Below are 27,592 nucleotides of genomic sequence, written 5' to 3'. Positions count from 1 at the left end.
ACAGCCAAAACTAACTAAATAAATAAATTTTAAAAAGCTTGCAACAAACCTGTAAAGTTAGCACACATCTCAAAAAAAAAAAAAGAAAAAAATTAACCATACATTCCATGGTAAAATTATATATTCTTATCTAATAAACTTGCCATAGTATCCTATTTTTAAGAACTCAACTTCTCCCCATAGTTCTTAAAAATACCGTGAAGCTCAGTTAAAAATATAAATGTTGTTTATAAATAACGTTAAAATATACATTTTCTATTATTACAATAATAATGGTAATATTCAAAATTCTATAACATTCCATAATTTATGATGTGTTTTTACATTTATTGTGTTTATTTTTTCTCATGAACATGTGTTTGACCAGGCATATTGTAAATATAAATGTTGTCATTTATATTCATGGCAAGGTGAAAATGAATGGTGCATTTCAAAGGATAATTTAAATCATCCTTTATGCATATAACATGTCAAGAAAAGGACTTGCCTGGACAGAGACAGTACTGTTTAATAGAAATTAACTGAGCATTTATCACGGCCACAGTGGATTAGGCAGAGGACACAAGGATGACCTGAACACAATCCCTGTCCTTTGTGAGGACCCAGCCCGTCTGGACGTGGCTGAACAACATGCACATTGCTGAGCTGAAATATTTAGATTCTCAGGATGTGTAGTCCATAGAGAGGAAGCAAAGAGGGAGGACTCAATCAGCTGATAATTTAGAAAACACTATTTTCGTGAGAAGGTGCTGTAGGGCCAGAGGCTAGAGGCTTGCTCGTCAATATGTCGTCTGCAGAGCAGCAGCATCTGCATGCCCGGGAGTGCGACAGGACTACAGCATCTCAGCGCCCACACCTGACCTTCTGAGGCAGCTTTTGAACTTCAACAAGATCCCCAAGTGATCTGTACATACATTATAGTTGGTTTAGAAGCCCCGGTATAGAATGGTTCTCCATGCTGCCTGTACATTAGAAAGATCTGGGGAGTTTTATTAAAAATGTCCAGACCTGGGCCTTACCTCAAGAATCACTTACCCATCTTCGTCATATCTCAGCTCAAACAACACTTTCTCTTGGAAGTCTTCCCTGACCCACCTTCAGACCAAGATTGATTCCTCAGTGATCATTCTCAAGGCATGCTTAGCTCTAATTACACTTTGTAACTAAGCATTTGTTTATGGTATATGATAACTGTCTCTCAGATTGGCAAACACTCTATGAGAGCAGCAAATGTTTCTGGTTTTGCTTATCGTTACACCCCCAGCGCCTAGTAGAATTCCTGTCACATGTTAGACATTCAATACGCTCATTCATCCATTCCACAAATATCTGTTGAGCACCTACAGTATTCTAACTGCTTGAGATGTATCAGTGAATGAAACAAGGGTCCCTGAAGGAAGTGACAGAAAATAAATGTGTTGTTCTATCTCTAGCAAGGAAAGAAAATTAATGATAAGGATGAAAAATAAAAGGATGAAAAATAAAAGGATAATATAGTACGTTAGAGAGATATACGTGTTGTAAAAACTAAGAATGAAGGCAGGGTTAGGAGAACTGGGAGCTCTAATTGGGCTGGGACAAGGTAACATTTAAACAGGGCAGTAAGGGTAACACGTCACATCTGCAAGAGACTTGGAGGGAGAGAGTTAGCCCACAGGTCTCTCGAGAAAGAACACACCGGACTAGAGAAACAACACTGCAAAGGTCCTGAGGAAGGAGCATGCTGGTGTTCCAGGAACTGCAAAAAGGCCAGAGTGGGCAACGTGGAATAGTGGGGAGACAGAGGAGTTGGGCAAGCTGGGGGTTAGGAGTTGGAGACGACTACACAGAGGGAACTGAGGACCAGACCATATAATGCAGGTTCTCGCAGGCGGGTGGTAAGGACTTCGGCTTTTTCACTGTGTGAAACATGGAGCCATTGCAGGATTTTGAACAGCAGAGTGATATAACTTGACTTATTTTTAAAGAGAATATTCTGATTACTGTGTTGAGAACACATTAAAGTGGATCAAGAGTAGAAGCAGAGAAAAAAAAATCAAGAAACTACTGCAGCAAGTCAGGTGAAAAATGATGGTAATGATGGTGGCTTGGACCCAGGCGTTAGCAGCGGCATTGGAGAGAATTTGTTCAGAGTCTGAATAACATGTATACACCCGTCAATCCATGTATTATCACAAAGCAAACACAATTATGTAAACATCACTAAGGTCGAGGAAGAGAAGTCCACTCATGTCTCCTCCTCCCTAAGGGTAACTACTAACCTGACTTCTAATACCATTAGTTTACCTATTTTCAATCTTTACATAAATGGAATCAACAGTATATATTTTTTGTGGGTCTGTCCTCTTCTCTTGAAATCGATTCATGTTGTTACATGTAATTGAAGTTCATGAGAGTTTATTGCAGGATAGTGTTTGAGTGTATAAATATGCATAATTCGTTTATCCTTCTTACTGTTGTCAAGTATTGGTTGTTCCCAGCTTGTGGCTATTTTGAATAATGGTACCCTGAACATTCTTAAACATGTATTTTTGTGTCAATATCTATTGGTCTTATTGCTAGAAGTAGAATTGGATATTAGGTAATTAGTTATGGATACATACAATTTTAGTAGATAATGTTAAGCAATTTCCTAAAGTGCATTTTATCAACTTTAACTCTTACCAGTTGGGTATAAAGTGTTCCAAGCGCTCTGCATCAGTCTTTGTAAATTTTAGCCATTTTATTGAATATGTAGTGATAGCTCAGAGGGGATTTAATTTACATTTTTCTGATGACTTAAAGTTGAACACCTTTTCATATGTTTATTGACCGTTTGGAGATGGTCTTTGTGAAGTACCTTTTCAAGAATGCATTCTTCTATTGAATTGTCTGTGCCTTTTTTTCTCCCTGATTTCTAGAAATTCCTTCTATATTTTGGGAATGAGACTTTTGTCAACTGCATGTATTGCAAATGTCTTCTCATACTATGTGGTTTACCTTTCACTTTCTTCAATAGTGTCTTCTGATGATTACAATTTCTTAACTTTAATGTAGTTTGATTTATTAATATTTTCATTTATGGTTAATGCTTTTTGTCTCTTATTGAGAAATCTTTCCATATGGAAAGATCATGAAGATCTTGTGTTATGTTACCTTCTAGACATTTTATTAGTTTACTACTTATATTTAGCTCTACTATCCAACTGGACTTAATTATGGTGGAAAATAGGGATCAAGTTTCATTTTTTTCCCTTGTGAAGAGCCAGCTGACCTGGCTCCATCTATTGAAAAGACCATCTTTCCACTTCTCTTCTATACTGAAACTTTTATCACAAATCAAGAGTTCATGTTTGTGTGTGTCTAGTTCTAAATTCTCTGTTCTGTTCCACTGACCTATTGCCAATTATTTTGGCTTTCAGCCCGGATATTCAGTAGTACAAGCTGTCCATGTTTTTCTTCCGCTTTAAGAGTATTTTGGATATTCTTAGCCCTTTGCATTTCCACATAAATTTTAGAATCAGCTTGTTAACTTTAACAGCAATAACAATGAAAAACTCATTCAGGTTTTGGTTGTGATTTAAATCTATAAATGAATTAGGGGAGAACCGACATCTGTGCAATACTGCATCCTCCAATCAGTGAACACGGTACACACATCTATTGATTTATGTCTTTAATTTCTATCAATAATGCTTTACAGATTTGTGTGTAGATGCCTTACGTATCTTTCATTAAATATATATCCAAGAGTTTTATATTTTTAATGCCACCACAAATAATCACTTTATTCTGTTATATAGAACTATATAAAAATTTATATGTTGAACTTGTACCCACGAAACTTGCTAAACTTATTAACTACATATATGTAGACTGTTTTGGATTTCCAATGTATGCAATTACATTGTATAAGAATAATAACATTTCCATTTCTTTCTTTTGAATCCTTGTAGCTTTTAATTTTTCTTTGCCTACAGAACCTTACTTCTGTAAGGTTTTCCTGTCTCATTCCTAGTCCAGAGGAAAGCTTTCAACAGTTCTGCTTTAAGTATGATGCTTGCTGTATGCTTTTTGCAGATGTCCATAACCAGATTAAGGAAGTTTCCCTCTATTCCTAGTTTGCTGAAGTTTTTTATCATGAAGAGATGTTGAACTTTATCAAATTATTTTTCTGTATCTATTTTTCTCTTTTATCCTGTTAATGTGGTAAATCACACTAATTGACTTGCAAATGTTAAACCAAACTTTGATTTCTGGATTAAAATCTATTTGATCATGATATAATATCCTTTTCATATATTGCCAGATTTAGTTAGATAACAAAATCCTAAAACAATGTTAGCAATGTTCATGGATGAGATTGGCCTGATATTTGCCTTATACCAACCTTCTCAGGTTTTGGCATTAAGGTTATACTGGCCTCATAAACATATTGAAGTGCAGTTAGTCTTTTTATTCTCTGGAAGACTTTGTGTCAGATTAGCATTATTTTTTCTTTTTATATTTGGTAGGATTTGCCAATAAGACCATTTAAGTATGGAGTTTCCTTTTTGGTGAAGGTTTAAAATGCTGATTAAATCTAAAAATTATAGAATGGGAAGAAATAGCATGAGGCCTGAAAGCCATTCTCTCCTTTCACTGAAAGACACCTGGGTAGAAAGAAAGATGACCTAGTCAAGTAAACTTCAAGACCAAACTCAGTCCTTCTACGTGCCGTAAGTGTCCAGTATATCCTTCCTGAAAGCCATATCTACAGCAAGGAGAAATTTGCCATTTTCAGAATTATTTTTCCTTGATTGCATTAAGAATTAAATTTTGCTACTGTGATTGTCCCTACTTTCCTTGGCTTTATTGTAAACATCTCCTTGTCAGGTTTTCTTATTTTTTCTAATGTTCCCTTTTAGTCACCTCCCAGTGTCCAACAAAACAGGCTGATGGAATAGGAAAGGAATCAGAGAAAAATATTAATATATTAATATCTAGAATGCTATTCCCACAACATCCATGTATTCATTAGAAAAAAAATGAATGATAGAAGCAAATTTGGGATATTATTTGTGAAATAAGTGACAGAGAAAGACAAATATCATATGATCTAACTTATATGTGGAATCTAAAAAAAAAATTATAGAAACAGAATAGATGGTTGTTTCTGGAGCTGGGGGTGCAGGCTGAGAATGAGTGAAGACAGTCAAAGTGCATAAACTTCTAGTTATAAGACAAATACATCCTGGGGATGTAAGGTACAGCATGATGACTGTAGTTAACGATACTGTATTATATACTTGACAGTTGCTAAGAGAGTAGATCTTGAACACTCTCACTACACACACACAAAATTGTAATTATGTGAGTTGATGGATGGGTTAACTAATCTGATAGTGGGAAACATTTCCCAATGTATACATATATCAAATCATTATGTTGTACATCCTAAACTTACACAATATTATACGTCAATTGTATCTCAATAAATCTGGAAAAAAGATGCAAAAATTATTTGAAGGTGTCTTGTAATTAGCAGAAAACGTGAAACTGCTCAGCCTTGAAAGGTTAGACCAGGTCAAGTCTCTTCCAATGTCACCCTCTCATTCACCTACATTTGGTCTCCCAAAGGAAGAAGCAGGAGATAAATAAGATGCTTTAGCTGACAGTTTGATAGGGAAACACTTAACTTTTTGACGGCTTATCTCAGTCAGAATTCAGTGGTTATTTCCCATCGTAGTCTAATAACACGAAAAGTAAGCAATCATGTCACTGGTGTCATGCCCTTAGAAATGTGATTCAAGACAGTCACAGTGCTCTTCAACATGTTTTCTTCTTTCCTTGATCATTTTTAAACTGGTAACTTACATTTGAAGTGACTTTGAGAATGATTTTTTTTTTCTTTCTTCATACAAAAAAGGAGGGGGGAGGGGGGAACATTCCCAAGCTTGTGCTATGAAATCCTTTTGGAACAAACCTAGTTTCTCACTTAAGTGGTAATCAATATTGCTGCCAAACAAATTATCTTTGCAGTGAGACATAAAGTATATCTTTGTGTTTCCTAAAAATTAAAAAAGCCCTATATTAACCCTCTTAGGTTATGACACAGGCAAAATTATCAATAAAATCATAGCCTTTACGCAAAAGCCTCCAAGCTCTCTCAGAACCTTCCTGCCGCCACATTAGGACCTCACTGTTCCAGCCTCCAGGACCCATCCCATCCTTCCAGCCTGCGATCAGCAGCAGAGAAAAACTAATTACATACCATTTTCTTGCCCCGTACACACTTTGAAGTGAGCAAAAAGATTATAGTAAATTTTAACAGTGAGGGAATTTGTGCACATCCAGGCCAGTCAGTGTGGCAGTCAAATCGGTGCCAAGTTCTGGAAGGTGATCAGTGATGAACATGGCATTGACCCCACCAGCACCTATCATGGGACTAGCAACCTGCAGCTGGACCACATCTCCGTGTACTACAGTGAAGCCACAGGTGGCAAATTTGTTCCTCATGCTATCTTGGTGGATCTAGAACCAGGGACCATGGACTCTGTTCACTCAGGTCCTTTAGGTCAGATCTTCAGACCAGACAACTTTGTTTTTAGTCAGTCGGAGGCAAGCAACAGCTGGGCCAAGGGCCACTATACAGAGGGGGCCAAGCTGGCTGACTCGGTCCTGGATGTGGTTCGGAAGGAGGCCGAGAGCTGTGACTGCCAGCAGGGCTTCCAGCTGACCCACTCGCTGGGAGGGGGCATGGACTCTGGAATGGGCACCTTGCTCATCAGCAAGACCTGTGAAGAATATCCTGACCACATCCTGAACACCGTCAGTGTGGTGCCCTCACCCAAAGTGTCCGACCCTGTGGTTGAGCCCTACAACGCCAACGCCCATGAGCTGGTGGAGAACACTGATGACACTTACTGCATTGACAACAAGACCCTTTACGACATCTGTTTCTGCAACCTCAAGCTGACCATGCCAACCTACAGGGACCTGAACCACCTCATCTCAGCCACCATGAGTGGTGTCACCACCTGCCTCTGCTTCCCTGGCCAGCCCAATGCTGACCTCAACAAGCTAGCAGTCAACATGGTGCCCTTCCCACGGCTCCACATCTTCCTGCCTGGCTTTGCCCCTCTGACCAGCCGTGGAAGCCCGCAGTATCGGGCCTTCCCTGTGCCCGAGCTCACCCAGCAGGTCTTAGACGCCAAGAACATGATGGCTGCCTGTGACCCCCGCCATGGCCCGTACCTCACCGTGGCTGCTGTCTTCCGTGGATGGACGTCCATGAAGGAGATGCATGAGCAGATGCTCAACGTGCAGAACAAGAACAGCAGCTGCTTCATGGAATGGATCCCCAACAATGTCAAGACAGCCGTCTGCGACATCCCACCCCATGGCCTCATAATGGCGCTCACCTTCACTGGCCACAGCACGGCCATCCAGGAGCTGTTTAAGTGCATCTCAGAGGGGTTCACTGCCATATTCCTCCAGAAGGCCTTCCTCCACTGGTACACAGGTGAGAGCATGGATGAGATGGAGTTCACCAAGGCTGAGAGCAACATGAACGACCTTATGTCCGAGTACCAGCAGTACCAGGATGCCACTGCAGAAGAGGAGGATTTCAGTGAGGAGGCTGAAGAGGAGGCCTAAGGCTGAGTCCCCACGACCGCAGGCTTCTCAGTCCCCTCAGCCTTCCTCCTCAACGGCCCCTTTCTTCTCCCTCAGAATTTGTGTTTTCTGCCTCTATCTTGTTTTTTCTTTTTGGTGGTGGTGGGGGGTTTCTAGAACACTGCCTGGTATATGATAGGTGCTCAATAAATATTTGTTGTTCGTTGAATGTCTGCTCTCTCTTTCCACTCTGGGGCACCTAGATTTCTGCCATTCTGGGTAACCCTATATTTCCTTCTCGTGCCCACTCCTCCAACCTGTCCAGTTAACATTTCCCTCTCTGTTTTTCAGATAACTCTCCAAGAAGCCAAAAATAAATGGGAATTGAAAACAAAAACAAACCAACAAACAAAAATAAAAGCCTCCAAGACCTCCTGAACTGAACAATTCTGATCCTCCCTGGGAATGGCTCTGCCATTGGGTTATGAATCTTTTTAAGCTGCAGTGTTTTATATAAAATAAATATATTTTATTTAAATATATTTTTACACAAATGGAATTTCTATATTTCAAGGTAGAATTGTATGTAACTATGCAATTTGGTCAGTTGGATTAAGTTCAGTTGACCTTCATACCATAATATTAAAGGGTACAGAGATATAATAGTTCTAACACTCTTAGAGCTTTAAAAACTGCTAGGATGGGGGAGGAGTTTCAACATGGCGGAAGAGTAAGACACGGAGATCACCTTCCTCTCCACAAATACATCAGAAATACATCTACATGTGGAACAACTCCTACAGAACACCTACGGAATGCTGGCAGAAGACCACAGACCTCCCAAAAGGCAAGGAACTCCCCACATACCTGAGTAGGGTAAAAGAAAAAAGAAAAAACAGAGACAAAGAATAGGGACGGGGTTTCCCTGGTGGCACAGTGGTTGAGAATCTGTCTGCTAATGCAGGGAACATGGGTTCGAGCCCTGGTCTGGGAGGATCCCACATGCCGCGGAGCAACTAGGCCCGTGAGCCACAACTACTGAGCCTGCACGTCTGGAGCCTGTGCTCCGCAACAAGAGAGGCCGCGACAGTGAGAGGCTTGCACACCGCTATGAAGAGTGGCCCCCGCTTGCCACAACTAGAGAAAGCCCTCGCACAGAAACGAAGACCCAACACAGCAAAAATAAATAAATTAATAAACTCCTACCTCCAACATCTTAAAAAAAAAAAAAAAAAAGAATAGGGACGGGACCTGCACCAGTGGGAAGGAGCAGTGAAGGAGGAAAGGTTTCCACACACTAGGAAGCCCCTTCACGGGCGGAGACCGTGGGTGGCGGAGGGGGTAAGCTTTGGAGCCACGGAGGAGAGCACAGCAACAGGGGTGCGGAGGACAAAGCGGAGACATTCCTGCACAGAGGATCGGTGCCGACCAGCACTCACCAGCCCGAGAGGCCTGTCTGCTCACCCGCCGGGGCAGGCATGGGCTGGGAGCTGAGGCTCAGGCTTCGGAGATTGGATCCCTGGGAGAGGACTGGGGTTGGCTGCGTGAACACAGCCTGAAGGGGCTAGTGCCCCACAGCTAGCAGGGAGGGAGTCCGGGGAAAGGTCTGGAGCTGCCGAAGAGGCAAGAGACTTTTTCTTGCCTCTTTGTTTCCTGGTGCGCGAGGAGAGGAGATTAAAAGCGCCGCTTAAAGGAGCTACAGAGACGGGCGCCAGTCGCGGGTTTCAGCGCGGACCCCAGAGACAGGCATGAGATGCTAAGGCTGCTGCTGAAGCGACAAAGAAGCCTATGTGCGAGCACAGGTCACTCTCCACACCTCCCCTCCCAGGGAGCCTGTGCAGCCCGCCACTGCCAGGGTCCTGGGATCCAGGGACAACTTCCCCGGGAGAACGCACGGCGCGCCTCTGGCTGGTGCAACGTCACGCCGGCCTCTGCCGCCACAGGCTCACTCCGCATCCGTACCCATCCCTCCCCCCGACCTGAGTGAGCCAGAGTCCCCGAATCAGCGGCTCCTTTAACCCCTTCCTGTCTGAGAGAAGTACATACGTTCTCGAGCAACCTACACGCAGAGGCGGGGCCAAATCTAAAGCTGAACCCCGGGAGCTGTGTGAACAAAGAGAAAGGGAAATCTCTCCCAGGAGCCTCAAGAGCAGCGGATTAAATCTCCACAATCAACTTGATGTACCCTGCATCTGTGGAATAGGTGAATAGACAACAAATCATCCCAAATTGAGGAGGTGGATTTTGGGAGCAACGATGTATATACTTTTTTCCCTTTTTCTCTTTTTGTGAGTGTGTATGCTTCTGTGTGTGATTTTGTCTGTATACCTTCGCTTTTACCATTTGTCCTAGGGCTCTGTCCATTTTTTTTATTATTACTTTAAAAAATTTCTTCTTCTTAATTATTTTTTACTTTTTATTTTAATAACTTTATTTTATTTTACATTGCTTCATTTTATTTTATCTTCTTCTTTCTTTTTTTTTCTCCCTTTTATTGTGAGCCATGTGGAAGACAGGCTCTTGATGCTCCAGCCAGGAGTCAGGGCTGTGCCACTGAGGTGAGAGAGCCAAGTTCAGGACACTGGTCGACAAGAGACCTCCCAGCTCCACGTAATATCAAATGGTGAAAATCTCCCAGAGATCTCCATTTCAATGCCAAGACCCAGCACCACTCAAAGACCAGCAAGCTACAGTGCAGGACACCCTATGCTGAACAACTAGCAAAACAGGAAGACAACCCCATCCATTAGCAGAGAGGCTGCCTAAAATCATAATAAGGCCACAGACACCCCAAAACATACCACCAGATGTGGACCTGCCCACCAGAAAGACAAGATCCAGCCTCATCCACCAGAAGACAGGCACTAGTCCCCTTCACCAGGAAGCCTACACAATCCACTGAACCAAACTTAGCCACTGGAGACAGACACCAGAAACTACAGAAAATAGGAACCTGCAGCCTGTGAAAAGGAGACCCCAAACCCAGTAAGTTAAGCAAAATGAGAAGACAGAGAAACATACAGAAGATAAAGGAGCAAGATAAAAACCCACCAGACCTAACAAATGAAGAGGGAATAGGCAGTCTACCTGAAAAAGAATTCAGAATAATGATAGTAAATATGATCCAAAATCTTGGAAATAGAATAGAGAAAATGCAAGAAACATTTAACAAGGACCTAGAAGAACTAAAGAGCAAACAAACAGAGATGAACAATGTAATAAATGAAATTAAAAATTCTCAAAAAAAAAAAAAATTCTCTACAAGGGATCAATAGCAGAAGTAACTGAGGTAGAAGAATGGATAAGTGACCTGGAAGATAAAATAGTGGAAATAACTACTGCAGAGCAGAATAAAGAGAAAAGAATGAAAAGAATTGAGGACAGTCTCAGAGACCTCTGGGACAACATTAAACACACCAACATTCGAATTATAGGGGTCCCAGAAGAAGAAGAGAAAAAGAAAGGGACTGAGAAAATATTTGAAGAGATTATAGTTGAAAACTTCCCTAATATGGGAAAGGAAAGAGTTAATCAGGTCCAGGGAGCACAGAGAGTCCCTTACAGGATAAATCTAAGGAGAAACATGCCAAGACACATATTAATCAAACTATCAAAAATTAAATACAAAGAACAAATATTAAAAGCAGCAAGGGAAAAACAACAAGTAACACGTAAGGGAATCCCCATAAGGTTAACAGCTCATCTTCCAGCAGAAACTCTGCAAGCCAGAATGGAGTGGCAGGACATATTTAAAGTGATGAAAGAGAAAAACCTACAACCAAGATTACTCTACCCAGCAAGGATCTCATTCAGATTTGACAGAGAAATTAAAAGCTTTACAGACAAGCAAAAGCTAAGAGAATTCAGCACCACCGAACCAGGTTTACAACAAATGCTAAAGGAACTTCTCTAGGCAGAAAACAAGAGAAGGAAAAGACCTACAATAATAAACCCAAAACAATTAAGAAAAAGGTAATAGGAACATACATATCAATAATTACCTTAAATGTAAATGGATTATATGCTCCAACCAATAGACATAGACTGGGGTTTCCCTGGTGGTGCAGTGGTTGAGAATCTGCCTGCCAATGCAGGGGACACGGGTTCGTGCCCCGGTCTGAGAAGATTCCACATGCCACAGAGTGGCTAGGCCCATGAGCCATGGCCGCTGAGCCTGTGCGTCCAGAGCCTGTGCTCCGCAACGTAAGAGGCCACAACAGTGAGAGGCTGGTGTACCACAGGAAAAAAAAAAAAAGAGACTGGCTGAATGGATACAAAAACAAGACCCATATATATGCTGTCTACAAGAGACCCACTTAAGACCTAGGGACACATACAGACTGAAAGTGAAGGGATGGAAAAAGATATTCCATGCAAATGGAAATCAAAAGAAAGCTGGAGTAGCAATTCTCATATCAGACAAAATAGACTTTAAAACAGAGACTATTACAAGAGACCAAGAAGGACACCACATAATGATCAAGGGATCAGTCCAAGAAGAAGATATAACAACTGTCAATATTTATGCACCCAACATAGGAGCACCTCAATACATAAGGCAAATACTAACAGCCATAAAAGGGGAAATCGACAGTAACACAATCATAGTAGGGGACTTTAACACCCCACTTTCACCAATGGACAGATCATCCAAAATGAAAATAAATAAGGAAACACAAGCTTTAAATGATACATTAAACAAATGGACTTAATTCATATTTATACAACATTCCATCCAAAAACAACAGAATACACATTCTTCTCAAGTGCTCATGGAACATTCTCCAAGATAGATCATATCTTGGGTCACAAATCAAGCCTTGATAAATTTAACAAAATTGAAATCATATCAAGTATCTTTTCCGATCACAAAGCTATGAGACTAGGTATCAGTTACCGGAAAAAATATGTAAGAAAACAAACACATGGAGGCTAAACAACACACTACTTAACAACCAAGAGATCACTGAAGAAATCAAAGAGGAAATCAAAAACTACCTAGATACAAATGACAATGAAAACACAACGACCCAAAACCTATGGGATGCAGCAAAACAGTTCTAAGAGGGAAGTTTATAGCTATACAAGCCTACCTTAAGAAACACCTCAAATAAACAACCTAACCTTACACCTAAAGCAATTAGAGAAAGAAGAAAAAAAAAACCCCAAAGTTAGCAGAAGAAAAGAAATCATAAAGAACAGACCAGAAATAAATGAAAAAGAAATGAAGGAAACGATAGCAAAGATCAATAAAACTAAAAGCTGGTTCTTTGAGAAGATAAACAAAATTGATAAACCATTAGCCACACTTATCAAGAAAAAAAAGGAGACTCAAATCAATAGAATTAGAAATGAAAAAGGAGAAGTAACAACTGACACTGCAGAAATACAAAGGATTATGAGAGATTACTACAAGAAACTATATGCCAATGAAACGGACAACCTGGAAGAAATGGACAAATTCTTAGAAATGCTCAATGCTCCGAGACTGAACCAGAGAGAAATAGAAAATATGAACAGACCAATCACAAGCACTGAAATTGAAACTGTCATTAACAATCTTCCAACAAACAAAAGCCCAGGACCAGATGGCTTCACAGGCGAATTCTATCAAACATTTAGAGAAGAGCTAACACCTATCCTTCTCAAACTCCTTCAAACTATAGCAGAGGGAGGAACACTCCCCAACTCATTCTACGAGGCCACCATCACTCTGATGCCAAAACCAAAGATGTCACAAAGAAAGAAAACTACAGGTCAATATCACTGATGAACATAGATGCAAAAATCCTCAACAGGGCTTCCCTGGTGGCACAGTGGTTGAGAGTCCACCTGCCAATGCAGGGGACACAGGTTCATGCCCCGGTCCAGGAAGATCACACATGCTGCGGAGCAGCTAGGCCCGTGAGCCATGGCCACTGAGCCTGCACGTCCGGAGCCTGTGCTCCGCAATGGGAGAGGTCATGAGAGTGAGAGGCCTGCGTACCAAAAAAAAAAAAAAATCCTCAACAAAATACTAGCAAACAGAATCCAACAGCACATTAAAAGGATCATACACTATGATCAAGTGGGGTTTATCCCAGGAATGCAAGGATTCTTCAATATACGCAAATCTATCAATGTGATATACCATATTAACAAACTGAAGGAGAAAAACCATATGATCATCTCAGTAGATGCAGAGAAAGCTTTTGACAAAATTCAACACCAATTTATGATAAAAACCCTCCAGAAAGTAGGCACAGAGGGAACTTTCCTCAACATAATAAAGGCCATATATGACAAACCCACAGCCAACATCATCAGCAGTGGTGAAAAACTGAAACCATTTCCACAAAGATCAGGAAAACGACAAGATTGCCCACTCTTACCACTATTATTCAACATAGGTTTGGAAGTTTTAGCCACAGCAATCAGAGAAGAAAAAGAAATAAAAGGAATCGAAATCGGAAAAGAAGAAGTAAAGTTGTCACTGTTTGCAGATGACATGATACTATACATAGAGAATCCTAAAGATGCTACCAGAAAACTACTATAGCTAATCAATGAATTTGGTAAAGTAGCAGGATACAAAAATGATGCACAGAAATCTCTTGCATTCCTACACACTAATGATGAAAAATCTGAAAGTGAAATTAAGAAAACACTCCCATTTACTATTGCAATGAAAAGAATAAAATATCTAGGAATAAACCTACCTAAGGAAACAAAAGACCTGTATGCAGAAAAGTATAAGAAACTGATGAAAGAAATTAAAGATGATACAAATAGATGGAGAGATATACCGTGTTCTTGGATTGGAAGAATCAACATTGTGAAAATGACTCTACTACCCAAAGCAATCTACAGATTCAATGCAATCCCTATCAAACTACCACTGGCATTATTCACAGAACTAGAAAAAATTTCACAACTTTTATGGAAACACAAAAGCCTCTGAATAGCCAAAGCAATCTTGAGAAAGAAAAACGGAGCTGGAGGAATCAGGCTCCTTGACTTCAGACTATACTACAAAGCTACAGTAATCAAGACAGTATGCTACTGGCACAAAAACAGAAATATAGATCAATGGAACAGGATAGAAAGCCCAGAGATAAACCCACACACATATGGTCACCTTATCTTTCATAAAGGAGGCAAGAATATAAAATGGAGAAAAGACAGCCTCTTCAATAAGTGATGCTGGGAAAACTGGACAGCTACATGTAAAAGAATGAAATTAGAACACTCCCTAACACCATACACAAAAAAAAGCTCAAAATGGATTAAAGACCTAAATGTAAGGTCAGACCTCATAAAACTCTTAGAGGAAAACATAAGCAGAACACTCTATGACATAAATCACAGCAAGATCCTTTTTGACCCACCTCCTAGAGAAATGGAAATAAAAACAAAAATAAACAAATGGGACCTAATGAAACTTCAAAGATTTTGCACAGCACAGGAAACCATAAACAAGACCAGAAGACAACCCTCAGAATGGGAGAAAATATTTGCAAATGAAGCAACTGACAAAGGATTAATCTCCAAAATTTACAAGCAGCTCATGCAGCTCAACATTAAAAAAACAAACAATCCAATCCAAAAATGGGCAGAAGACCTAAGTAGACATTTCTCCAAAGAAGATATACCGACTGCCAACAAACACATGAAAGAATGTTCAACATCATTAATCATTAGAGAAATGCAAATCAAAACTACAATGAGATATCATCTCACACCTGTCAGAATGGCCATCATCAAAAAAACTACAAACAATAAATGCTGGAGAGGGTGTGAAGAAAAGGGAACCCTTTTGCACTGTTGGTGGAAATGTAAATTCATACAGCCACTATGGAGAACAGTATGGAGGTTCCTTAAAAAACTAAAAATAGAACTACCATACCACCCCGAAATCCCACTACTGGGCATATACCCTGAGAAAATCATAATTCAAAAAGAGTCATGTACTGAAATGTTCATTGCAGCACTATTTACAATAGCCAGGACATGGAAGCAACCTAAGTGTCCATCGACAGATGAATGGATAAAGAAGATGTGGCACATATATACAATGGAATATTACTCAGCCATAAAATGAGTTATTTGTAATGAGGTGGATGGACCTAGAGACTGTCATACAGAGTGAAGTAAGTCAGAAAGAGAAAAACAAATACCATACGCTAACACATATATCTGGAATCTAAAAAAAGAAAAGAAAAAAAAGTTGTCAGAAGAACCCAGGGGCAAGACGGGAATAAAGATGCAGACCCACTAGAGAATGGACTTGAAGATACAGGGAGGGGGAATGGTAAGCTGGGACAAAGTGTGACAGTGGCATGGACATATATACACTACCAAATGTAAAATAGCTAGTGGGAAGCAGCTGCATAGCACAGGGAGATCAGCTTGGTGCTTTGTGACCACCTAGAGGGGTGGGATAGGGAGGGTGGGAGGGAGGGAGATGCAAGAGGGAAGAGATATGGGGACATATGTATATGTATAACTAATTCACTTTGTTATAAAGCAGAAACGAACACACCATTGTAAAGCAATTATACTCCAATAAAGATGTTTAAAAAAAAAGAATGCTAGGATAATATATACTGACATAGTTTGTATGCTGTACAATTCTACTGCTGTCATATAGCCAAAGCCACGATTTCTATTTTCTAAAATGTCTTAGGACATGAGAAAATTATGTGATTTCTAAAAGAGAGATAATGTATAATAGAGCATATCAAGCACTTTGAGAAACACTGCATTTATATCATTAGCACATGTTGTATCTTTCTATTATTAGCAAATTGCAGGCTTAATAAGTATTTGAGAATGGAAAGATGGAAAAAGCCATGGAAGGAGTTTACTAAAGGTAAAATATCATCATGCTAAAATGAGGTTTACTTGGATGATCTGAACACATTATGAATTATTAAGACAGGTTGGTTGCCATCACCCTAAAATACTATCAGGTGGCACTATTTAGAATTATTGTCAATCCTTAATTTACTAACTCAGAATGCATTTCTTCATGTAATTCTGTTATATTTGGCAGAATCTATACAGGTGATGGTTGAAAAACGTGCATTCATAGTGAAAAATATAGGAACAACATTGCAACACTAAAAATATGTAAAGACATAATAAGAAGTAACAAGACTACTACAGTTTTTTGTTCACTTGTTTCAAGAATGCTGTTTCATGAAACATGGGATTACTTTTGTAAGGAAGTAGGTAGAAAAATTTCAGGAGATTCTGAAGAGTGTTTTTAAATGATTTAGAGGTTGAGATAGTGATCTTTAGGGGTAATTCTCTTTGAAAATATTTCTAAGGAAATCTGGAAAAGAATTTATGTCTCTCAAGGAAAAAAAAATAGTTTCAGGATGTTGAGAAAAACAGAAAAAGATTTATGTGATCACCGAGAGATGAATAAGAAATAGAATGGTTGGGTCAGCTGCTCCCCTGTGTTAGTGATCAGGTACTACTGTTATCAGGGGTTCCTAACTGTCATCCTGACTTAAGCAGACCCCACGGGAGGACCATGTGTACCCTACCGATGGTATACCCAATCTTAAAGTTGAATTTAATTGCCTTGTAGTGCCTGCACACTTTTAAAAGGAAAAAAAGATGGTATAAAGAATAAAATTGCCCAAACCTAATCCCCAATAATAGGCATTCATTAAGTAAATCACGTATTTTTTATATCATTACATATATTTTTAAGGATGATGATAGAATAACCATAAATTTTATCAAACTAAAAAAATTTAGGGAGAGCAAAGAGATGTTATTAGAAATGACCCCAGGAAAAGTGATATAAATCAGACTGATCCAAGCACACCAGAATTTATAAAATACTATAAATTATATATTCAAAATTGATACGTTGTAGAAGTGTATGAAGTAGCTCAACTTCATTAGATTATGCCAAGGCGTTTTCTAAAGTGACTGTGCAGTTTATCACATCTTCACCAAAACTTGATATTACAATACCTTTAAATTTTACCAATGGGTGTAAAATGTATTTCATTATGGTTTAAGTTGGCATATCCCTGATTACTAATAAAGTTGAACACATTTTCATAAGTTTATTGGCTGTTTATTTTTCCTCATCTGTGAAATGTCTGTTAATGTCTTTTACCTTTATTCTCCAATAGATTGTCTTTTCATATTGGTTTGATGTTTTCATGTTCTGGACACTATCCTTTATTGGTTATTATGTGTTGCAAATATTTTCTCCCAGTTTGTGAGGTGACATTTCCTCAGTTTTCGGGGTGGGGGATCTTGTGATAAATTAATATGATATTTATCACTGTTTCTTCATGTTTTATTATTTTGATGTATTGATTAAGAATCCATTCCTATATAGAGTTGACCTATTTACTTCTAAAAGTATTGAAGTCCTGCCTTTCATAATGAAATGCTCCAGCTGTCTGGAATTGATTTTTGCATACGGTGAGGGGAGATCTTAGGGGGAAGGGTGGAAGGTAGCTGCTCCTCACTTAGTGACATTCAGAGCGGGTGGCAAGCACAGTGGACTGGGTCAGAGTCATACCTGAGCAAGCTGAGAAGAGCTTGCCCTAGTGGCTTCCGCCAGCAGAGCAGACTCTGTGCAGGGTCTCTGATGTAGTCTTGCTACCGATGCAGGTCTGCAGGTTTGTTACCTTTTTCACACATGTGCAGCCTGAACAAACCCATGTAGGCCACTGGGCAATGCAGATAACATACCCAACCCCACCCAGCACATGCCCAATACTGTGCTTGCTTACATCTCTAGATACATGCTTTCTCATTTTGGTCTCCAAATATTTTCCTTCATAAATTAGACATGCATTTGAAAATATGTTTATGTTTTATCCAGTACTTTAAATGTTCTTCCCTAAGAAGTGTTCTATGAACATCTATCTACTTAGCCAAGTTGCCTGCAACAGAAGTCTGTAATGTGGTTTCAAAGTGCTTTGAAGTGGAGTCTAGACTGAATGAGCATTAAACCAAAGTTTATGCTAAAGGTGTAAACATAGTCCCTGTTTTTTTTTTACTTTATAAGATTTTAATTTACAAATTAAAAAGCTACATTTTTTTCCTTTTTCTCTTCTTCCTTTACATCACTCTTTTCCTTATCTTTCTCTTTCTCTTTGTCATCTTTTCTATCCTTTTTGCTGTCTTCTTTTTCCTGCCCTTCTTTCTTCTCTGCATCCCAGTTGGCGATCTTGTTGATGAGGTTGTATAAATATAAAAATATAAATTTTTTAAAGACCTTATCCTTTTTTTTAATTATTATTATTAATTTGTTTATTTTTGCTGTGTTGGGTCTTCGTTTCTGTGCAAGGGCTTTCTCTAGTTGTGACAAGCGGGGGCCACTCTTCATCGCGGTGCGCGGGCCTCTCACTATCGTGGCCTCTCTTGTTGCAGAGCACAGGCTCCAGACGTGCAGGCTCAGTATTTGTGGCTCACGGGCCTAGTTGCTCTGCGGCATGTGGGATCCTCCCAGACCAGGGCTCGAACCCGTGCCCCATTAGCAGGCAGATTCTCAACCACTGCGCCACCAGGAAAGCCCACATTTTTATTTTTTTAATTTTAAACAAGTATAGTAGGCTTGTTTTAAACAAGTATAGTAGGCTCTAAGCAACCAGTGTTTTCTGACACTGACTTTTCTGCTGACTTCTTTTAAAGTACTCCAAAATCAAATAAATTTCTCTAATTACCTCAAATCTCGAGAAAATTTAACTTAAAAATTAGAGAAACAGAAACGATTAGAAATTGGAAAGCTTACGTGCTTTGGTTTTTTTGATGAAGCTTTATTTTTACAAATGAGGACACTCAATTTTAAGAATAGTACTAAAACAAAATGACACAAATCAGAGAAAAATTTCAAGAATGTTAAAGCACCACTTCTGATGACATCTGTAGTGAATGCTGTGGTGTGCTGCCAATATCCCCCTCCAGGACCATGACATCTATACCCCTATCAGCCAGGATGTTGGCTACTGACTGTTTGCAATTAAGTTTTCTTCTGGAAATTGCCTTTGACAGAAGAAAGCCACCTGCCCAAATATCACTTCATCTTTAAAGATACTTCCCTGGTGGCGCAGTGAATAAGACTCTGCGCTCCCAAAGCAGGGGGCCTGGGTTCGATCCCTACTCAGGGAACTAGATCCCAAATGCATGCCACAACTAAGAGTTCACATGCCACAACTAAGGAGCCCACAAGCTGCAACTAAGGAGCCCATGTGCTGCAACTAAGACCCAGTGCAACTAAATAAATAAATATATATATATTTTAAAAGATACTCTTAATTTAGCATCTGGTTAAAATCTTGGCCTTGCTCCCTCAAATTTGGACAGCTCTGAATGACCATCCCAGCTCCAGAGCTCCCCACATAATCAGCTGAGGCCTTTCTTGCAACTATTGGGTTGGCCAAGAAGTTCGTTCCATAACATCTTATAGAAAAACCCGAACGCACTTCTTGGCCAACCCAAATCATCACAAATCAATCTCTCCTTTTGCCCAATCCTGCTTCCTTTACACCTCTTTACATATCCTGTATCCAAGAACACTTGGACCCAGTCAACTTCCTGAACACATATCTCTGTTGAGTCTTTTTTCCCGTGAATTTGATCTAAGAGAGTTAGTACCAAGAATAATCCCAGGAAGCAGACTCTAAGATAAAATGTTTGAGTTGGATCATCCTTTGGCCAACTGGCAATAAGGACCCTGTCACTGGGGCTAAGTAGATTCCTGATGTCTCCTAGCATGCTGTAACTGTTCCAATGTTATAACTTTCACCAATGACAAACTGGTAGAAGGGAATGCATTGGTGTGGGCAATATCTCAGGTACTTTAGAAGCCTGGAGACTTTAGTAGTAGAGGTTATAATGAAAAGGTAAGGATAATTAACTGTTCATTTAAGGAAAAGTGTGAAGGCAAGAGGGCCTTCTTGGAAGCAAATAAAAGGGGCTCTAATCTTTGCTGCCAAAGGGCAGGAAATGCTAACTATTGGACCCAGTAATCATGAAGTGGTATATTTCCAGAAAATGTTGAATTTTCAGCCCAACAAGTCTGCCATTCCAAGGTCAGGACCTTGATGAGAAAGGAATAGGACCATGAAACACAGGATGGGAAGATTTAGGCACTCAATTTTAAATCCTTAGGTTTTGCTGAACTCTCCAGACCTGCACGGTGGCCCATTTGTTTGTGTTTAAGGCTAGTAGTGTCCACTCTTCCTTACACATGATGCAGAGACTCTGCTTTGAAAGATAGCACATGCTCTTCTCAAGATCTACCCCCACTTTCTTCTCTAGCTACCAAACCAATTGTCAGGGTCAAGTCATGACATAACCTGGCCAAGGAAGTTCTGGGCCTTATTGACAGAGAAAAGGGTATATATGCTAAAGGAGTTGCAGGGCCAAAAAACATATGTCAGTGGGAGCCAGGAGAGTAGAACTAGACCCTGACAGTGCAGGATCAAAAGGGTGTAGAGCATAAGTTCTCACAAAGGAGAGTTTGTTGATTTGGAAGCATCCTCATATGATACAGGATTTAACACCCTGGCAAGCACCCAGGTAACTGTGCAAACATACTCCTAGATGGCTCTTGGATTCTAAAAAGGCTGTAATCCACACTAAGTGAAGTAGAAATGCTGTGACTGCCATGGCAGATGTGAAAGAAAGGATCAACAGATTCAGGGAAATGGGGATTCTGGAGGGGAGAGAAAACACAAGGCTGGAGAACCCACCACCTTCTAGGGACAGCTTAGAGAACATGGTAAGAAATGAGCTGGTTAGAGGGGCACTAGAATCATTGAGAAGATCAGTGGTGGCTGTTGTTTGCAGGCCAGGGCTAAGGTAAGTGATGCTACTATAGCACTTCTCTCCCTGAAAGTGATAGAGATGATAGAGGCCAGCAGGGATGATAGGGATGATAAGAGAGGCCACGTGGTGATGATACTGAACGATCAGAAGCAAGTTGGGGGATATTATCATTATGAGTGGGTAATTACTCACAAGGAGCTATGGAGATGTTCAAAGGACATGGCATTCCTAAGGCAAAGTCATGGGCAGCCAATAAGTATTGATATATTTCTTAATATATACAACAAAAAGAAATCAAGGGTGGATAATCAAGAGGCTTAGGACAGCTGCCCTAGTAAAAAGCCCAGTTTGTAGACCTGAGCCAGTCTTAGACCTAATATCCAATGACTAAAAGAGATGCTGGGTCCCTAAGAGAAATAACCTTGCAAAAGAACAGCAAGCATATATGGTAGTCCCTTATTAAAAGGACCTATAGCCATTTACTCAGATTATCATAAAGTTGGAAAAGAGGAACACTCGTACTTTTTGAGGACTGTTAGGCACAGGTCCAAATTAACATTGCTAACCAGAGGCCCAAAGAGTCATCATGGCCCCTGCTGGAGTGGAGATGTATGGGAGCCAGATACTAAGTAAAGTCCTGGCCCAAGTTTGGCTTACAGTAGGTCCACTAGGTCTATAGTGGTCATTCCCTGGGTCTCCAGAGGTATAATTGGAATGGAAATATTTGGTGGTCTGTAGAACTTCCACATTTGGTCCTTGGCATGTAGGGTAAAATCTATCATAGTAGAAAAAGCCCAGTGAAAACCTATGAGACTTCCCTTTCACAGATAAAAACATTTCATCCTGGTGGTAGTGGCAGAGATTAGTACCACCCTTATAGACCTAAAGAACGCAGAGGTAGTGGTCACCATCACTTTCCATTTAAATTCATGGTATCCATAATGAATTCCACAAAGCCAGATGGCTCCTGTACATGACATTTGACTACCACAAACTTAACCAATTGCAGCTACTGTGCCAGATGTGGTATATTTACTACAGCAGATTAATATAGCCTCAGGTACAAACTATGCAGCCATTGATCTAGCAAATGGGATCTTTTCTATTCCTATCAGGAAAGAGGATCAGAAGTAGTTCATATTCATGTCAGATGTACAATCATACACATTTAATCTTGCACAAGGCTATGCCAACTCTGCACGGTAGGTCACAATATAGTCCAAATGAACCATCTGGATCATCTGGACATTTCACAAAATGTCACATTGGCCCACGATATTGATGACATCACGTTAATCAGACCAGATGAGCAAGAAATGGCAAGTGGAGGCCTTGGTTTAGACACATGTGTTCCAGAAAGTGGAGGATAAACCTTAAAGATTCAGGAACTCCACACAGCAGTGAAGTTTGAAGGGGTCGAGTGGTCTAGGGTATGCCAGAACGTTCCCTCCAAAGTAAAACACAAATTATTACATCTTGGCATTCCCACCGCAAAGAAAGAAGAATGACACCAGGTATGCCTCTTCAGGTTCTGGAGGTAGCATATTCCGAACTCTGAGCAATTGAGTCAATGACGTGGAATGTAGCCAGTTTTGACTGTGACCAAGGACAGCAAACAACTCTGCAGCACCGCACCAGCTGCAGGCAAGCAGCTTGGCTTCACAGGCTGTGTAACCTGGTAGGCCCCACGGTATTAAATTTCCTCAAGATTTGAAGCAGTTCTAAAAATTAATATGGTTTTGCAGTAATTCAATATAGGTAAGTCAGATAGACAGCACTGGTTGCTTAAAGCCTGCTGCCATCCTTCATGTTTAAAATTTGGGTACTGGAAAGAAAGACATTTTCCATGTTGGGACTGATGTGATTACTAGCCCCCCATCTATATGAGGACAGTGTCTAGATAATGAATACAAATAGTCATAAATGAAGGGATTTCTCATAAGCTCTCAGAAGCCAAAATAATCACTTGAAAAATGAATGATTTGATTAACTATGTACATAGTTATTTCTCTACATAAAACCGTAGTCTTCAACTATTAGACCTCATAAGGACCTTCAAGGTCATCGAGTCCAAGGCTTTAATTTTACAAATGAAGAAACTGAGGCAAAAAAAAAAAAGATTAAGGAATTTGCCTAATATATTTTTGATTTAAATTTTACCAAAGCCTAATTTACATCCAATTATATTCTCATAAAACTAAGTCTAATCAATTCCATATTTAACAATTAAACACCAAAATCAATCAAATCTAAAATGCAATCATGTAAAAGAGATTCATATATTAAATCATAAAAAATAGAACAGGTGATTAAACAAGGAGTCATTCGCCCAAGCCATCTCCTTATCTGGAAACATAGTTCATGTGTCATGTGGTCTTAAGTCTTTATTTCTTCCAACAAAACCCTTTACACAAACTCATAATGACACAAAGTTGCTAAAATTTATGTCCCCATTTCCCCTGATTAATTTATAGACTGAACATTATCACTTTTAATCATTTTATGAGACTGGTATTTTTATGGCCAGAAAAGTCCTCAAGGTTATCTTTTGTGCTTTAGAATTTGGTCTCTAAGCTCTACAGATCCAAACTTGATGGTGTGATGAGCCAGAGGAAAAAAAATAACTTACTCCTCCCAAACCTATATAAAGCTAATGGCTGCCATAAAAGTCAGAAGTCATTCAAGCAAAGGTTTCTGTTGATCAAACCCTATAGACTTTTTAATACTAATTTCTCTTGGCTTCTTTCCTTAACATGGGTGCTTCCACTCCTTGGCCTAATTAATCACTCTCCTGATTCCCTTTCTACCTCTCTGACTACTTCTTCTCAGCCTCCTTTACGTCACCTCTGCTTAGCTCTTAAACATTAGAATGCCTAAGGATTCTATCCTTGCCTTATTCCCTTCTTTACACTCTATGACAGGGATTCTTAACAAAGCAAGTGTGAATTTGAATATTTCCACTAACCCCTCAAATTCAGTATTCTCTTCAATTATGAAAGCATAAAATAAACTATGGTAATATTACAGTCACTATCACTCTGTAAACATTTTTTTTAAATCACAGATATTTTTAATATCACATTGAACTTGTTTCAGAGATGTCAGAGTAGCATTCATACTCATCACCTACTTCAAACATACTGTAGGAGAAACCAGCACATAAAAATATAATATGAGAAAGTATAAGAATAAAGGAAGGAATTAAGTTTCATGGAAGCAGATGGAAGAAAATGTGCAACTCTTATTAGAAGAATTGAGAAGTGTGTTCTAGAAGTAACATATGACATTGACCTTGAAAGATGAATAAGGGGTGTTCAGATGAGAAAAAAGGGAGAGGCCTTTCCCAACAGAACAATCAAGGATCCTGAGTTGTGAGAAAGGGGTGAACCGTTCTGTTCCATAGCAGCACAGCACAGGAGGGAGGGAGGGAGGGAGGGAGGGAGGGAGGGGAGTGAAGTGTAGAGGCATGTGATCAAGCTGAGAAGATAGATGGAGGAATGGTTGTGAAAGCCTGTGCATGCTATGCTAAGGCCTTCAGATCTTCTCTTACAGGCAATGATAAACCAAAGGTTTTAATCAGTTCGGTATCATATTTGTATTTTAAAGTGCTAAACCTAATATCAATATGGAGGGAAAACTGGTGGCATGAAGACTAGTGAAAGGGCTATTGCAGTAGTTCCTTCAGGAGATGTGAATTGTTGCCTTGGGAGATAAGAAAGCGGTAAAAATAAAAACTGGATTAATTTTCTGGCTTAGATGATGGGGTAATTGTTATGCCATTAACAAAAAGAGAGAATATAGGAATATGAACATAAAAATCTTAATTTGGAAAGAAGATTGTATACTTTGGGAATGCTTATTCAGCTTCATGCAACAAAGAATATGACTACCAGTGGCTCAACACAAATACGGTTTTATTTTCCTCATTAAACAAGAAGTTTGGAGGTCAGCAGCTACTGGCACTTGTTCAGCAATTGGTTAGATTTTGGCTTCACTAAAGAAGAAATACAAATGGCAAATAAAATAATGAAAAGTTTAACATCATATCCCATATATATGATATGAATTTACCCATATCACTAGGTAAGCTCAAGTTAAAACCATGATGAGCTACTACTAGCATATATTAGAATTGCTAAAATTCAAAAACTGACTACTAAGTGTGGACAAAGATACAGATCAATTGGAACTCTCAAACATTGCTAGTGGGAATGCTAAATTGTAAAGCCGCTTTGGGAAATAGATTAGCAGTTTAATATAAAGTCTTATGAAGTTAAACATACATTTACCACATGACTCAGGAATCCCACTTACAGGTATTTACCTCCCAAAATGAAAGCTTTTATTATGCTAAGTGAAAGAAGACAAAAAAAAAAAAGATATTCTGGAAAGGCAAAACTAAAAGAATTATAATCATATCACTGGTAGCCATGAGATGGGGAAAAGGGATTCCCTCAAAGAGGCATAAGGGAATTTTACAGGATGGTGGAAATGTTTAATACCCTGATTGTGAAGGCAGTTATACATTTATAAATATTTATCAAAATTCATGGGGCTGTATACCTAAAAGAGTGAATTATTACTCTATGTAAATTTTTCTTCAGTGAACCTGATGTTTAAAAAAAACCCAGATCTATTTTTCCAAAGAAAACAAAACACTAGTCTGAAAAGATATATGCACCCCTATGTTCATTGTAGTGTTATTCACAATAATCAAGATATGAAAGCAACCTAAGTGTCCATTGATAGACAAATGGATAAAGAAGTTGTGGTGTCTGTGTGTATAGACACACACACACAATGGAATATTACTCAGCCATAAAAATAATGAAATCTCGCCATTTGCAAGAACATAGCTCGACCTAGGGAGTATTATACTAAGTGAAATAAGTCAGACAGAGAAAGACAAATACCAAATGATTTCATTAACATGTGAAACCTAAAAAACAAAACAAACGAACAAACACAAAACAGAGTTACAAAATAATAGTCATGGGGATGAAATGTACAGCATGAGGGAATATAGTCAATAGTCAATAACATTGTAATAAATTTGTATGGTGACAGATGGTAACTAGACTTATGATGATGATCATTTTGTAATGTACAGAAATACTGAATCATTATGTTATGCACTTGGAAATAACATAGCACTGTAGGTCAGCTATACTTCAAAAAAAAAAAAGCCCCAAATCACAAGACCATCGCTTATTTTCAGGGAAAAAATTTAAATGATAGACTTAAGGGATTAAGGTGCCAGCATTAAAAATGAGCACAATGTGGAAGAACTAGAGAGCTAAAATCAAACAGTAATTTAACGCTCAGAATTTTTAATATTCAAAGATGTGTCTTTTTACATCTGTGGCAACATATTCAATGGACTTGGAGATAATTTGATATTTTTCTCACGATGCTATGTAACCACAGATTTCCCTGATTAATACACTTTAATTTTTCAGAATCTTTTGCTTTCCAGCTCTTGTAACCTTGAACAATTCCTCTTTCAACTATCCGTATTTACCTTTATTTCATAATTTACATTTTATTCTGTATCACACACGACAAACTGTTTTACTTAATAACTCTGTAATTTGCCATTAGACTTAATTGTACTAAGTTCATCAAAAAATATAGAGACCAAAAGACTATAAATCTGATCATATCCTCACTTATAATATATAGTGTCATGGTTTTTTAATTCCTATTTTATTATGTAAAAATTAATTTTCAGCTAATGAAATTTATTATAGTAAAATTCTAGATAGATAGATATCACAGGTTTTGGATGAAACAGTAATTGGAAAAACCCTGCATTCTTCTATTGCTAAGAAATAAATAGCATTTTACTTATTTTTCAAAATTGTCTGTGTGTGTTGCTAATGCTATCCATTCAACTTCTCTAATTATGTCAAAATGCTATCTTGGAAGACAATGGTTTGATTCACCATGAATTCACAAATAACATTGACTCATTAGAACTCCACATTAGACCTTTTCTCCCATTTCTCATGACAGAATCTCTAGTTCATGAACACAAGTCTAGGATACAATTCGTAGTAAGTTCAAGGACAACGGTGAGTTTTCTGGGTTAATACACACTGAATTTGTGAAGTCAACTCTGCCTAAGTTCTCACCCTAAGTCTTCTGAAAGACAGGCATGCCTGAGCAACATTAAACACACGCGATTTGTTCTCAGGGCAAATTTCTCGCCTATTATGGACGCTTT

General features: G+C 39.1%; 1 protein-coding gene across 1 annotated transcript; it reads left to right on the top strand.

Annotated features, from left to right (window-relative positions):
* The first annotated feature begins 3,290 nt into the window (after positions 1-3,290).
* On the top strand, positions 3,291-7,617 carry LOC101274301 (tubulin beta chain-like). The gene is made up of 2 exons (XM_012535509.1): positions 3,291-3,324; positions 6,293-7,617. Coding segments are annotated over exons 1-2 (1,326 nt in total). The 5' UTR covers positions 3,291-3,323.
* Positions 7,618-27,592: the final 19,975 nt, after the last annotated feature.

This window comes from Orcinus orca, chromosome 3, assembly GCF_937001465.1.
Source record: "Orcinus orca chromosome 3, mOrcOrc1.1, whole genome shotgun sequence".
NCBI lineage: Eukaryota > Metazoa > Chordata > Mammalia > Artiodactyla > Delphinidae > Orcinus > Orcinus orca.
The sequence above is the reverse complement of the archived record's forward strand: the minus strand, read 5'-3'. Positions and strand labels throughout refer to the sequence as shown.